The following is a 16328-nucleotide window of genomic DNA, read 5'->3' as shown; positions in this document are numbered from 1 at the left end:
GACAGTGCGGCGGCCCCGGCTACGCGCGGGATTACATTAGGGCGGTTGTCAGTGACGGATCCAGTCAGAGAGCGCGGTGCTGTTATGTGCTCTCGTCTTAGAGACAGTGCAGCGGCCGGCCCCGGCGTCGCGTCTATGCGCGGGATTACAGTAACGCGGTTATCAGTGACGAGTCGTAGAGCGCGGTGCTGTTGCGTGCGCTCCTCTTAGAGACAGTGCGGCGGCCTAGACGTGTGGGATTACGGTAAAGTGATTGTCAGTGACGAGTCATAGAGCGTGGTGCTGTTGCGTGCGGTCCTCTTAGAGACAGTGCGGCGGCCGGCCCCGGCGTCGCGTCTACGCGCGGGATTACAGTAAGGCGGTTGTCAGTGACGAGTCAGAGTGCGCTCCTCTTAGAGACAGTGCGGCGGCCGGCCCCGGCGTCGCGTCTACGCCAGGGATTATAGTAACGCGGTTGTCAGTGACAAGTCAGAGTGCGTGGTGCAGTTGCATGCGCTCCTTTTAGAGACAGTGCGGCGGCCGGCCCCGGCGTCGCGTTTACGCGCGGGACTACAGCAACGCGGTGGTCAGTGACGCGTCAGAGAGCGCGGTGCCGTTGCGTGCGCTCCTCTTAGAGACAGTGCGGCCGGCCCAGGCGTCGCGTGTACGCGCGGGATTACAGTAACGCGGTTGTCAGTGACGCGTCAGAGAGCGCGGTGCCGATGCGTGCGCTCCTCTTAGAGACAGTGCGGCGGCCGGCCCCAGCGTCGCGTCTACGCGCGGGATTACAGTAACGCGGTTGTCAGTGACGAATCCAGTCAGAGAGCGTGGTGCCGTTGCGTGCGCTCCTCTTAGAGACAGTGCGGCGACCGGCCCAGGTGTCGCGTGTACGCGCGGGATTACAGTAGCGCGGTTGTCAGTGACGAATCCAGTCAGAGAGCGCGGTGCCGATGCGTGCGCTCCTCTTAGAGACAGTGCGGCCGTGGCCGGCCCCGGCGTCGCGTCTCCGCGCGGGATTACAGTAGCGCGGCTGTCAGTGATGAGTCAGAGCGCGCGGTGCTGATGCTGCTGCCATTTCGTCCCCTTGGCGAGCGCCGCGTCCATCCCTCCGCGCCCCCAGCGCCCGGGCCTGCCCTCCCTCGGACCCCCGGGCCCGCGATGCGCCCGCGGCGGGGCTGGATCCGGCCGGGCCGCGCTGTGTGAGGCGTCGGCGGCGCGCACCCCCCCACCCCGTCCCGCGGGGCCCCGGGTGCGGGCCGAGGAGACCCCGGCCGGGCCGCGGCGGCCATGGAGGCCATCTGGCTGTACCAGTTCCGGCTCATCGTCATCGGGGACTCCACGGTGGGCAAGTCCTGCCTGATCCGCCGCTTCACCGAGGGTCGCTTCGCCCAGGTGTCCGACCCCACCGTGGGGGTGGATTTTTTCTCCCGCTTGGTGGAGATCGAGCCGGGAAAACGCATCAAGCTGCAGATCTGGGACACGGCGGGTCAAGAGCGGTTCAGGTGGGAGCGCGGTCCGGGCCCGCGAGCGATGGGAGGGTCTGCGGGGCTCGCACAAGCCCTGGGGAGAGGCGACTTCCTGGTCCGTCTCTGTATCATCTGTCATTCATCCATCTCACGTCCTGTGTTACAGACTTTTTAAAACGTTCCCAGGTCATCCTCAGATAACTGACACAGATTTGCATACATAAATACACGTGTGTTATGTGTTATTCCTATATATATATATATATATGCACATATAAGCCCCCTGGCAGGGAAGGCCAGTCAATAATACATACCCACCCCACCAACCCGCCCCTTGCTGGCTCATAAACTAGATGAAATCGATCTCTGTATCATCTGTCATTCATCAATCTCAGGTCCTGTGTTACAGACTTTTTTAAATGTTCCCAGGTCATCCTAACATAACTGACACAGATTTGCATACATAAATACACGTGTGTTATGTGTTATTCCTATATCTGTGTGTGTGCGCATGTATATGCTTATATGCATGTATATATATGCACATATAAGCCCCCTGGCAGGGAAGGCCAGTCAATCATACATACCCACTCCACCAACCCGCCCCTGGGTGGCCAATAAATTAGATGAAATCGATCTCTGTATCATCTGTCATTCATCAATCTCAGTCCATGTGTTACATACTTTTTTAAATGTTCCCAGGTGATCCTCACACAACTGACAGAGATTTGCATACATAGATACACGTGTGTTATGTGTTATTCCTATATCTCTGTGTGTGCACATGTATATGCTTATATGCATGTATATATATGCACATATAAGCCCCCTGGCAGGGAAGGCCAGTCAATCATACATACCCACTCCACCAACCCGCCCCTGGGTGGCTAATAAACTAGATGAAATCGATCTCTGTATCATCTGTCATTCATCAATCTCAGTCACTATGTTACAGACTTTTTAAAATGTTCCCAGGTCATCCTAACATAACTGACAGAGATTTACAGACATAAATACACGTGTATTATGTGTTATTCCTATATCTCTGTGTGTGCACATGTATATGCTAACTTCTGTTCTAACATACTCGTGGGTTATCATTTGTCTCTTCACATTATTTAATACTTTTCTCATGTAGGGAAGAATTTGAGTTTTATATAGCCTTATGTCCATGCTTAGAAAGGCCTTTGTCATTTTCTTTGCCAAGTACTCACAAACAATTAATGTAATAAGATATTCCAGAGGTTTGACAGTGATCTACAGCTTGCTTATTGATTTCTTGACTCGAGCTTTTCACAAATCGAAACCTTTGTTTGTTCATGTCAGATTTTCTGGCAAATCTACCATTCTCCGTGAATCTTCAAACCTAAGAACCGAGAAACACTTTCAATCCCCAGGGCTGATGTGCCTGATTCCGGAGCCTTAAACTCGTTTCTGAGTTTTACTTTTTTACCATCATGTAGCTGGAACCGTAGGTCCCTGGACAAAGCTTGTTCTGTTAACATTGGGCCATTTTCCCTAAGCTGTTGAGTACTTCACTGTGTACCTTCTTTATCAGAAGAGACAGAAAACCTAAAAGTAGACATAGATGAAAACATCAGAGTAGTCTAAAGCAAGTGATTGCCTGAACCCTTCACCGTCTCTCTTTTTCCCATTCCCAGAGGCCTGGAAAATAAGAAATAGAATTGTGTTTCTCCTCACAGAAGAGATTGAGGACCCCTCTTAGCTCATAATAATACTAGAGAAAAACGTGGTGATGATGAATGAAAAAAACGGAGTATATAGCAAGATATCTACTTTAACTATTTTGTTAACTATCATAAGTTCATTTCTATGTTTTAAACATCTTGTTTCAACCACTAGCATTCATAATGAACTCTCCACATCATCACAGAAAACTTTAATGGCCGTTGTTTCATTTTGCCTCATGTCACTGTCCAGTGCTGAATCCAGTGAAAATGCCTGAAAGTTCATGAGCACTCATTTCTAAAAGATGCCCATCTCAAAGTTTTGCCCGAGTTGAAACTCACGTATCAGGATTATCATGGAATGCCATTTGTATTCCCTTGTTTAAAAAAAAAACTCATTTTTTTGAAGGGCCGTGTCCCTAACCAGAAACGCTCGAAAGCACTGAGTTCGTTGACATGCACGAGTTTGTTGAAAACACTTCATTGTTTCCTCTTCTCTTGTGTTTCAGATCCATCACTCGCGCCTACTACAGGAACTCAGTAGGTGGTCTCCTCTTGTTTGACATTACCAACCGCAGGTCCTTCCAGAACGTCCACGAGTGGCTAGAAGAGACCAAAGTCCACGTTCAGCCCTACCAAATTGTATTTGTTCTGGTGGGTCACAAGTGTGACCTGGATACACAGAGGCAAGTGACTCGGCACGAGGCCGAGAAGCTGGCTGCCGCGTACGGCATGAAGTACATCGAAACGTCAGCCCGAGATGCCATCAACGTGGAGAAAGCCTTCACAGACCTGACGAGGGACATCTATGAGCTGGTTAAAAGGGGGGAGATCACGATTCAGGAGGGCTGGGAAGGTGTGAAGAGTGGATTTGTACCGAACGTGGTTCACTCCTCAGAAGAGGTCGTCAAATCGGAGAGGAGATGTCTGTGCTAGTCGGCTTTTCATCACAAAACGTGCTCTCCTAGTGGAACTGAAAAGTAAGAGAAATAAATAGAATCTTTGTGTGACTGACGGGAGCTCAACCTCCGTCTGGATACCAAGGGAGCCTCCTTCTCAGGGGGACCCTGACGGACTCGTGTGCGGGTGGTTGGGGTGCCTGAGTGCTGTCACCGAGAGACTGAATCGCTGACATGGGCCAGGCCAGGCACTGTTTTGTGACGCAGGCTGGGCAGTGGCTGCTCCGTGAGCCCTTTGTGGACCAAATGTTAAGGGCCCGGGGTTTAGGAAGCTAAGTCCCAGGAAAACACACCTACAGACAGGACAACCATTCCTTGGTATTTGACCCCACAGACAAAGGTGTTTGCTGGCTCTGGTCAAAAGGTACCAGTTAGCTTCTAACAGCTTACCTGTAAAAATGAGGCACACAGACCAAAAGGTCTGCTGTTCAAGTAAAAAGGATGTGAATACGGAAAGAAACGCTGTCTACTCGCAGTTACGGGCACGTTTGAGAAAATGAACACCCTCGTGATAGAATTACCAGCCGTGAAACGAAGGGTCCCATGCAAATTACCCCGTAAGTACGGAAGAGACACTGTAACCCACATGCCATGCCCCCTTTTTCCTCTGAGCGTGCCTGGGGATTCCCTTCATGGGCACCTGCAATGTGGAAGTAAACAGTCTGCTTGCTTTTTCAGGCACCTCTCTCCTCATTGGATCATCCTAACAGGCAGATGAGGCTTTTGCCCCATTTTACAGAATAGTAAACTGAGAGCCATGAGACTCACTTGGCCGAGGTCAAGGACTCGTGACTCCTCGCTGTTTTCACTGCATCGTAGATGACTATGAGTTTGTTTACTTGGGAACAGATGTGACTGTAAATACGTGTTCTCTACGTGATAGGATATGTTTTCCTGATTGATTACAACTCAGCTATAATCCTGAAGGAACATGGGAAGGAATCGAAGGGAAAGCCCATGCAGGTATTATTGACAATAGGGCTTTAAACACGTGAATAATTGCACAACTGAAAACACATTACAACTGTGTGGTCTATAACGTGTTCTTATCCCTGAGACACAGTGGATTTTTATTGAAAGGAACCACATACAGCAATGGGGAGTGGGGTAGGGACAAAATACCCACGATGACCTTGGCCACCTGTCTGCCACACAGGTGCACTGAGTTCCCGTCTACCCAAGAGCGGTCAGCCTTTAATTGTCAGGTGAACAAACAGCTATTCATTGTCATAGGAAGGCCTAAGAATGGCAAATCGCTTTGAGATAAATACTGAACTGTAGGATAAATGTGACCGAATCTGAAAGTTTGGGAATTTGCATCAGCCAGAATAAAGACTGTTCTGCCACCTGTGCCCCACGTTGGATGAGCAAACCACTTTTGATCAATTCCCAGCCTCAACTACAAGTGAACTGGTCATCTTGTCTATAGTTATTTCACAAGAGCTGGCTTAGGTGGGTTAATTAAATTGCCACCTGCATGGTTTTAAAAGACAAACAAAACATGGAAAATTGGATTAACACAAAATTTCATTAACTGCTAGACTTAATCACGTTTGGAAGATTCTGAAAGGAAGATTATCCAGCGGGTAAACGAGAGTTAGAAAGACACAAAACTTCTCTACGATTTTCTTGACTAAAATTGATTATATGTACACTATTCCCACTCCTGGCATTTTTTGGCAGGTTTGAAAATATTCAGCATAAATCCAGTAGAGGTGGCTGAGGTTAATTGCTTAAATATGTTCTAGAAAACTTAAAAATCATTTTAGTAGAATTCAGTACCGTTGTTACGGCAGTAAGTGGGTTTTAGCAAATAATCCTAAGGATAAAGCTTTAGAAGAAAAGATAAACTAACTTGTAACAAAGACCACAACTGCATGTCGGATTAGATTGTCTCATATTTCAGAATAAAATGTACTGTATACTTTTCGTCACTTTGTCGTGCACTGTAATGAAACGTGAAACATGCTTTATTTAGCTGTATGTGAATGAAAATATGCTTGTATTTAGTAAAATGATTGATTACGTGACTGCGAGATTCCAAGTGTGTCTTACCAGCTATTTCCAGAATCTGTTGGATATCACCAAGCTGTGACACATACCGTACACGATCGCATTCACCATTATGTCAAAGCCAGAGAACATGATTTTTGAAAGTTATCTGACCATCGTATCAAAAGTCACTGGGACCTCACTACTTCCTGGTGATCCTATGCCACTCGGGGAAAAGTTGGCTCTGTCAAGCCTAAATCTTCATCGTGGTGATTTTTTTTTTTGAGACGGAGTTTCGCTCTTGTTACCCAGGCTGGAGTGCAATGGCGTGATCTCGGCTCACCGCAACCTCCGCCTCCTGGGTTCAGGCGATTCTCCTGCCTCAGCCTCCCGAGTAGCTGGGATTACAGGCACGCGCCACCGTGCCCGGCTAATTTTTTGTATTTTTAGTAGAGACGGGGTTTTACCATGTTGACCAGGATGGTCTCGATCTCTTGACGTCGTGATCCGCCCGCCTCGGCCTCCCAAAGTGCTGGGATTACAGGCGTGAGCCACTGCGCCCAGAATCTTAATTCTGTTGCCAGGTAGTCGATCACAACTATTATGCTCCCTGGAAAGTCTTCTTTTTTCCAGGCTAAATTGCCTCAGCTTCTTCAAACCCTCCTACAGCAGGCTTTTTATGCCAGGATCGGTTACCATGTGGCACTGCCATAGGGAACACCGTAGTTAAGCACTTTTCCCAGCATTGACAGTACACATGTCAGGAAGGTTATGGATTCTGAGCCTGGGCCTAGGTACGTTCATTTCTATACAGATTTATCACGTATAGTTAAGAGGGAATGGAAGGGAGGGAAGGAGAGAAGAAGGAAAGAAGAAAGGAAAACCCAACAATGCTCCCCAGGGCTTGGCCATCTTTTCTTTATTTATATTAATTCTCTTGTTGGCTTCATTCAGTCCCATGACTATAAATTAAGTCTATAAGCCAATGAGTCCTGAATTTTTATCTTCAACTCATCTCTTTCCCATGGACTTCAGACCCTTATAACCAACTCCTTACCTGACATCCCCACTTGAATGTCTATCAGGCATCACAAATTTAACAGGTCCCAAATCAGGCTCTTAATCTTCCTCCCCAAATAGGACCCTCTCATCGTCTTCCCCTTCTCAGTAAAAGGCAGCTTTGTCCTTTCATCCACCTTTGCCAAACACCTGGTGTCACCGTTGACTCCTTTCTTTCGTAGTCCACATCTGATCTATCGGGAAATTACGGTGGCTCTACCTTGAAAGTATAATCAGAATACGACAGGTTTTCACCATTCTCAATGGGAACTCACGGGCGCTGTCCGCTACGACTTGCGATCTCACCTTTCCCACCCCTGCCGTGCTTGCAGTCCGTTCTCCACACAGCAGCTACAAGGAGCCTGATTAAACATTAATTATAAGCAATCATCTACTCATAATTCTCCAGCGCTTATACGTGTTACTCAGCTTAGAACCCAAAGTCCTTGCAATGGCCTGCAGAGGAACCCTTGGAAATAAATTCCGTCTCCATCCCATCACTTCTGTAACCTCATTTCCTACTGCTAAACCTCTTTACTTTACTCCCGCTACATGGGTTCCTTCCCTGTTCTTCAAACACAGCAAGCACATTCCTACCTCAGGGACTTGGTATTTGCTTTTCCCTCTGTCTGGAATTCTTTTTCCTGAGATAACTGCATGGATTGGTCTCTCAGCTTCATCAGGTGGTGGAGCTTCCAGGAGTTGCAAGCAGTTTCAGAAGTCACTGCTGATAGCTCAACCTACAGTCTTAATCTGTAGTGTTCCCTGGGTAACAGTAAAGTTTAGGGCACAGAGAAATGGGAAAGGTAACTTACAGGGAGACGATGAAATTCTGGAGCGTGCAGTTTTACAGGATGGTGTGAACAGTAATATCAAAATGCAGCAGTGGGTTCCGAAAGATAAAAACTAAAATACATCCTTAGGATTTGAGGGAACAGGAAGTCATAAGTGGCCTTTGCCAGCACAGTGTTGGTGGAATGATTGCTGCCTACATCAAGTCTCTCAGGAAATGGGTGTTCTCAGTTCTGTCCGAGAACTAACTCTCTCGTCTCTAACCTCTCCTCTCCCTGGACAATTATACCTATCCTCGTGACTCCAGTTACCGTCTTTGCATTGTTGATTCCAAAATCAGGAACTCTAGCTCACTGTACAATACAGCCAACCTGCCAACTGAACGCAGCCAACAAATTTCTCAAACTCAACATATCCAATGTTAAAATCAATGTCTATCAAAATGTGCTCCATCAACCCAAATCTTCATCATCTCTATAAGTGACACCACCATCCACAGAAAGTAGGAGTTATTCTTAGTTGGTCACTCCCCTCACTTCTCATGTCACATCCATCGTCCAGCACTGTCAACTCTAACTTCAAAATAGATGTCTGAGCCTAGACAACACAGTGAGACCCCACGTCTACTAAAAAAAAAAATAGTCCAACACGGTAGCACATGCCTGTAGTCCCAGCTACAAGGGAGGCTGAGGTGGGAAGATGGAAGATCACTTCGGTGAGCCATGATCACACCACTGCACTCCAACCTAGGTGACAGACCAAGACCCTGTCTCATATATATATATATATATATGTCTGTCATCTTTCTCCATCTCCATTGATAACACCTTTGTCCAAGTCACTATCAACTCGAGTGATCTTTTCACAACATTAGTCAGATCAAGTAATTCCTCTGCTTAAAATCCACTGATGGTGGCCGGGCGCGGTGGCTCACGCCTGTCATCCCAGCACTTTGGGAGGCCGAGGCGGGTGGATCACGAGGTCGAGAGATCGAGACCATCCTGGTCAACACGGTGAAACCCCGTCTCTACTAAAAATACAAAAAAAAAAAAAATTAGCTGGGCATGGTGGCTCATGCCTGTAATCCCAGCATTTAGGGAGGCTGAGGCAGGCAGGTCGCCTGAGGTCAGGAGTTCGAAACCAGCCTGGCCAACATGGTGAAACTCTATCTCCACTAAAAATACAAAAAAAATTAGCTGGGCACGGTGGCACGTGCCTGTAATCCCAGCTACTCAGGAGGCTGAGGCAGGAGAACTGCCTGAACCCAGGAGGCGGAGGTTGCGGTGAGCCGAGATCGCGCCATTGCACTCCAGCCTGGGTAACCAGAGCGAAACTCCGTCTCAAAAAAAAAAAAAAAATCCACTGATGGTTTCTTGTTGCATTTAGAACAAAATCCAAATAGACCCTACGTTTCTCAGCATGGTCACAAGGCCCTGAATAACCCACCTCTCCACCCGTGAGTTCTTACTCATCGTGTTCACCAGTAGTTCTCCAACTTGTAGCATAGTTTGGTGCTTGAATAAGCTATAAACACTTGAATAAATGATTGTTTTCTTGCTCTACTTTAATCCAGTGACCTTGACTCTTGCTTCACATCAGTACAATACACACATGTCCCTATCTCGAAGCGCTGCCAAATTTTATACAGCCTCTGAGTTCTGATTGTAAGCTCTGGTTGCTCACTCTCCCTACGAGCCCTGTTTTAAACGTCTTCGGGACGTTTTAGGCGATCAACCCGTCCCCAATGTACCCTTTGATTTTGTTCCTGGCTCTTGTAGCCAACGGCATTCAACCATAAGTTCCTAAAGAAACTGACTGTTAAAAGCTCGCTCTATTTCTTTCTATACACGTTTATTTTTTTTATTTCACTTTTCTAAAGGTTGTTTAATGTCATGGTTAAGAGTATGGATTTTGGAATAAAACAGACGTGAGCCCAAACTCTGACACACGTAATGTGTGATTCAATTTCTCTGAGTCTCACTTTACACACATATAAAATTGGATTATAATAGTATTTGATTAATAGAGTCGTTGTGACTCAGAAAGGGTTAGGTACTGTGATATGTTTGCACCTGAATGAATCTTTTTCATAACGGGTACCATGCAGCACATACTATGCCATGACCTTTTTGACATGTTGTATATTCTCTCCAAATACACAACGGCAGGGACTATGTGTGTCTTTGCTAATCATTATATCTGTACATAGTTGCTGAATGTGATTAAGAGTTAGTTGACATACTGAAGATGACAAGATAGAAGATAGAAGAAAACTGGGTCCTTGATAATGTCGTTAAGCTAAAGATTTAACTACCCTGGAGCCACCCTGTATTAAGATTCCTTATTACGGGGCCGGGCGCGGTGGCTCACGCCTGTAATCCCAGCACTTTGGGAGGCCGAGGCGGGCGGATCACGAGGTCGAGAGATCGAGACCATCCTGGTCGACATGGTGAAACCCCGTCTCTACTAAAAATACAAAAAATTAGCTGGGCATGGTGGCGCGTGCCTGTAATCCCAGCTACTCAGGAGGCTGAGTCAGGAGAATTGCCTGAACCCAGGAGGCGGAGGTTGCGGTGAGCCGAGATCGCGCCGTTGCACTCCAGCCTGGGTAACAAGAGCGAAACTCCGTCTCAAAAAAAAAAAAAAAAAAAAATTCGTTATTACACGAGTAATAAGTCCTACTGTATGCATTTTTTTCCACCTGTAGCTGAAAGTCTCCTGATATAATAGTATTTCACTGAGTGGATATACAACTTATTCAATCAATCCTCGGGTTATGTGTAAATTTTGCTGTTACTAATTATGTCACCAAGTCCAAATCCTAGAAGTAGAATTTATGAATCAAAGAATGTATACATTTACAATTTTGATATGATTGGTTAGATCGATATTTTTAAACGTGCATATCTTGGCTACTGGTTTTCTGTGGCTTGCAGCTGAACCAGCCCGATTTATTAGTATGATCTCATATACGCAAATCGGTTTTTTATCCATCACATATGCTGTGAATTTTTTTAAGGTTTTTCTGACTTTTAAACTTTCTGGTGGTTGGCAATACAGAAGTCTCTCATATATAGGTGATTAAACCTGTTGTCTACAAGAAACTAAAAACAGTCTTTCTCTCAGAACTGAGGGGCTGATGTATCCATTGGATAACATTTTGTATCTATCTTTTGATTTTTGTGGCACGTAACTTATGGTATCTTTCTTGGACAGTATGTTATCTTAATGTTGTTTTGGCAACAGTGTTGGGTTGAGATAGGCCTTCCCCACTCAACAACTAGAAAACTATTTTCCTATAATTTCTTTTTTTTTTATTTCTTTTTTATTTTTTTATTATTTTTTTATTTTTTTTATTTTTATTTTTTATTGCATTTTAGGTTTTGGGGTACATGTGAAAAACATGAAAAGTTGTTGCATAGGTGCATTCATGGCAGTGTGATTTGCTGCCTTCCTCCCCCTCACCCATATCTGGCATTTCTCCCCATGCTATCCCTCCCCAACTCCCCCCCGCTGTCCCCCCAACTCCCCCGCAACAGACCCCAGTGTGTAGTGCTCCCCTCCCCGTGTCCATGTGTTCTCCTTGTTCAACACCCTCCTATGAGTGAGAACATGCGATGTTTGATTTTGTGTTCTTGTGTCCGTTTGCTGAGAAGGATGGTTTCCAGGTTCATCCATGTCCCTACAAAGGACGCGAACTCATCGTTTTTGATGGCTGCATAATATTCCATGGTGTACATGTGCCACATTTTTCCTGTCCAGTCTATCATCGATGGGCATTTGGGCTGGTTCCAGGTCTTTGCTATTGTAAACTGTGCTGCAATGAACATTCGTGTGCATGTGTCCTTATAGTAGATAATTTCTTATAGTGCATTTGGGATTCCCTTAGGAATTGACTTAGGTATAGGGAGTTGAGGCAGGAATAACAACCATTTTTCCCAAATGGCTGGCTATTTGTGCCCCCACCATCTGTATAATACTCCATTGTTCCTTGAACCATTGGAAATTCTACCCTTTGCAAGTATTAAATTGTCATATATACATGGGTCTGGTTTTGGACTTAGCTTTTTAGTTCATTCATCTAGTTTTCTATTCCTGCCCACATTGTTTTCGTTACAGTAACTCTGTAATATGTCTTTATTACCTTTCGTCCCTTCAAAACTGTCTTTACTATTCTTATGCAGTATATTAGAACCTGAGGATATGTCAAGTTTCCCCTAAGGTAAGATTGGGATTTTGATTGAAGTTACATTAATTTGCTGACACTCAATGTATGGCAGGAAGAAGCGTCTTTACAATATTTGCCCAAGAATATATCATTCAATTATTTTAATCCTTAGTTTATGTTCATCGGTCACTTCTTATAAGTTTAGCCATTTTCTGTCTATTCCTAGATAATTTATAACGTCTGCTATCATTGGAATGATTCTTTTTCTCATTGTATGTCCTGACTGATCACTGCTAGCGTGTCGGAAATCTGTGCCCTGGTTTATATCTTGTACCAGACACCTTACTAAATTCTCTTATCACCTCAAATAGTCAGTTGATTTCTGCTTTCCAGGCAGACATCATAATCTCTAAGTAATGGTAATGTTCTCTTCCTTTTAATATTTACACTTCATTGTCTTTTTACACCGGCTGGATCTTTTTCCTGCTGCTATATGCTTCTAGCATTGTGACCTTAAATTACCTTTAAGAGGCTATGGAACTTTGCACTGCATTACTGTTTTGCTAAGCGCTTTTAGAAAGAATGCATATTGACTTTTTCAAAGGTCTTTCCGGTACCTACTGAGGAAATCAAATGGTTTTCCTCCCTTCGCCTATTAGCGTAATTAATTATATGAGTAAATCTGTTTCTGTGTAACCACATTTATTTACATGCTTGGAATCAGCTCTACTTGTTCATGGTGTTTTTTAAAAATACTGCTTAATTTAATTTACTACCATTTGATTTAGGATCTTTGCATTTAAATTCATGTTTCAGATTGGTTCATAATAGCATTTCCAGAAATGTGTTCCATGACGATTACAAGGGATCTAGCTGGACCTACCGTCAAACAAATTCAGAAAATTATGGATTAAACAAAGCAAAATAGGATTCTGTAGGACTACTGAACACTATGGTATATCGGGGCTCTCCATCGGGAGGTAATTTTATACAGCACCTCCCCAACTTACATGACAAAGTGAGTCACTTTCTGAAGCATCTTAACAGACATTTCAGCAAAAAACACTTTGGAAAATGTTGATCTTTTGTGCTTTCTGTCAAGTTTGGGTATCATGGTTATGCTCGCCTCATGAAATGATGAAATGATTAGAAATCTGTCTGTGTCTATACCCTAGAATATTTTAAATAACAAGGGGGTGCTCTGTTTCTGGAAGGTCTGATAGAATTCACTCATAAGAGCTTTGGATCGAGCATTCCTTGCTTTGTGCGTGTGGAAAGGGGTACAGATCTTTGACAATTCTTTGCATTTATTTCACGCTTATGGTTAGATTCCATTTTCAACCATAATGTTGACTGTTTTGTTGTGCATATGTTTACTGCCCCTCCCTGAAACAGGATTATATTTCCCTCTCATGATCATCTGGCTGGGCATGGTGGCTCAAACCTGTAATCTCAGCACTTTGAAAGGCCAAGGCAGGAGGGTGGCTTGAGGCCAGGAGTTCGAGACCAGCCTGGGCAGTGTAGTGAGACCCTGTCTCTACAAAAAACAAAACAAAACAAAACAAAAACACCACATACATCCTCATGAGTAAATTTTGGTCATTTGTACTGTTGTATATTTGTGTTTTCCGTTTTTATTACTTATTTTTATCAATATTTTCAAATAACAAGCACTTGGTTTTATCAATTTTACTTTCTCTGCATTCTGATTTATTGATTTTTAATGTTCTCTACATAAAGTCATACTGTGTCCTTTTTTGTGTGAATATTTCCCTGGTTCTTCATACGCCAACTAATTTTTTATGGCACGCTGAACATTTTGAATATTATGAGATTCTGCATCTTGTTTAAATCCTACGGAGGATTTTGATATTTTTGCTTTAGCAGGCAATCAACCTGAGTAAATTCAAGTCACACGTTCCAACTTGCCCTCTGTGGGCTGAGTTCCAATGTCAGTTACCCTTTCAAAGCCTTTGCTAAGCCACTCAAGATCTTGTCTGTGTTTGTGCACCACCTAGTGGCCATCTGGGAACTGAGCAGAGGTCTTCCCTTTTGTTCACTTCCTACTTTTTTTTTTTTTAATTTATTTTTTTTATTGCATTTTAGGTTTTGGGGTACATGTGAAGAACATGCAAGATTGTTGCATAGGTGCATACGTGGCAGTGTGATTTGCTGCCTTCCTCCCCATCACCTATATGTGGCATTTCTCCCCATGCTATCTCTCCCCAACTCCCCACCCCCTGCTGTCACCCCCCACTCCCCCCCAACAGACCCCAGTGTATAGTGCTCCCCTCCCCGTGTCCATGTGTTCCCATTCCCATTGTTCAACATCCGTCTATGAGTGAGAACATGGCAGTGTTTGATTTTCTGTTTTTGTGTCAGTTTGCTGAGAATGATGGTTTCCAGGTTCATCCATGTCCCTACAAAGGATGCGAACTCATAGTTTTTGATGGCTGCATAATATTCCATGGTGTGTATGTGCCACATTTTTCCTGTCCAGTCTATCATCGATGGGCATTTGGGTTGGTTCCAGGTCTTTGCTATTGTAAACTGTGCTGCAATGAACATTCGTGTGCATGTGTCCTTATAGTAGCACGATTTATAATCCCTTGCATATATACCCAGTAATGGGATTGCTGGGTCAAATGGAGTTTCTATTTCTAGGTCCTTGAGGAATCGCCACACTGTCTTCCACAATGGTTGAACTAATTTACACTCCCACCAACACTGAACTAAAACAGATTTACAAGAAAAAAACAAACAAGCCCATTCAAAAATGGGTGAAGGATATGAACAGATACTTTACAAAAGAAGACATACATGAGGCCAACAGACATATGAAAAAATGCTCATCATCACTGGTCATTAGAGAAATGCAAATCAAAACTACACTGAGATACCATCTCATGCCAGTTAGAATTTCGATCATTAAAAAATCTGGAGACAACAGATGCTGGAGAGGATGTGGAGAAATAGGAACACTTTTACACTGTTGGTGGGACTATAAGTCAGTTCAACCACTGTGGCAGACAGTGTGGCGATTCCTCAAGGACCTAGAAATAGAAATTCCATTTGACTCAGCAATCCCATTACTGGGCATATATCCAAAGGATTATAAATCGTTCTACTGTAAGGACACACGCACACGAATGTTCGTTGCAACACTCTTTACAATAGCAAAGACCTGGAACCAACTCAAATGCCCATCGATGATAGACTGGACAGGAAAAATGTGGCACATATACACCATGGAATATTACGCAGCCATCAAAAACGATGAGTTCGTGTCCTTTGTAGGGACATGGATGAACCTGGAAACCATCATTCTCAGCAAACTGACACAAGAACACAAAATCAAACACCGCATGTTCTCACTCATAGATGGGTATTGAACAATGAGAACACAGGGACACAGGGAGGGGAACATCACACACTAGAGTCTGTGGGGGGGATCTAGGGGAGGGACAGCAGGGGGTGGGGAGTTGGGGAGAGATAGCATGGGGAGAAATGCCAGATATAGGTGAAGGGGAGGAAGGCAGCAAACCACACTGCCACGTGTGTACCTATGCAACAATCTTGCATGTTCTTCACGTGTACTGCAAAACTTAAAATGCAATTAAAAAAAAAAAAAAGAAAATGTATCTGACTGATTTAAGTAATATTAAAAGGTCTCTGCTTTATGGAGATTGTATACAGAATACAAACACATAGTTCTCTGTTAAAGCAGGTATCACATTTTTTTTATAATCACATCTATCATACACCTGGTTTTCTTACAAAAACACAAGCTCCTTGAAGGTAGAATGTTATTCTTAATTGCGGAGGTAATATAGATGAAACCTGAAAATAAATCTGATTTCAAAGAGGCACTGGCAAACTGCAATGGAAATAATTAATTTTGATTTTTTAGAAACGTCACCTTTTCCTTGGGACATAATATATCAATGAAACGTCACATCTCAGACCAGTTATTGAACTTCTGCACTTTGAATCTGGACGAGTTTCTAACAGCAATTTCACAAATGCTTTTTCACACCAATAGCAATTTCAAAGACATCTGTATTCATAAACTTCTTAAAGGGGCCAGACTTATTTTTAAACATTTGAGCATATTTTATCATAAAAGAACAGATTTTGCTGGGCGTGGTGGTTCACACCTATAATCCTAACACTTTACGAGGCTGAGGTGGACACATTGCTTGAGCTCAGGAGTTCAAGACCAGCC

General features: G+C 44.2%; 1 protein-coding gene across 1 annotated transcript; it reads left to right on the top strand.

Annotated features, from left to right (window-relative positions):
• The first annotated feature begins 1266 nt into the window (after window positions 1–1266).
• On the top strand, window positions 1267–6122 carry RAB39B (RAB39B, member RAS oncogene family). The gene is made up of 2 exons (XM_064371560.1): window positions 1267–1481; window positions 3643–6122. Exons 1-2 carry the CDS (start codon window positions 1267–1269, stop codon window positions 4067–4069), a joined length of 642 nt encoding a protein of 213 aa, XP_064227630.1. The 3' UTR covers window positions 4070–6122.
• Window positions 6123–16328: the final 10206 nt, after the last annotated feature.

This window comes from Aotus nancymaae, unplaced genomic scaffold (genome assembly GCF_030222135.1).
Source record: "Aotus nancymaae isolate 86718 unplaced genomic scaffold, 86718_ANA_hifiasm-v0.15.2.pri h1tg000138l, whole genome shotgun sequence".
NCBI lineage: Eukaryota > Metazoa > Chordata > Mammalia > Primates > Aotidae > Aotus > Aotus nancymaae.
This window is presented reverse-complemented; position numbering and strand designations above follow the sequence as displayed.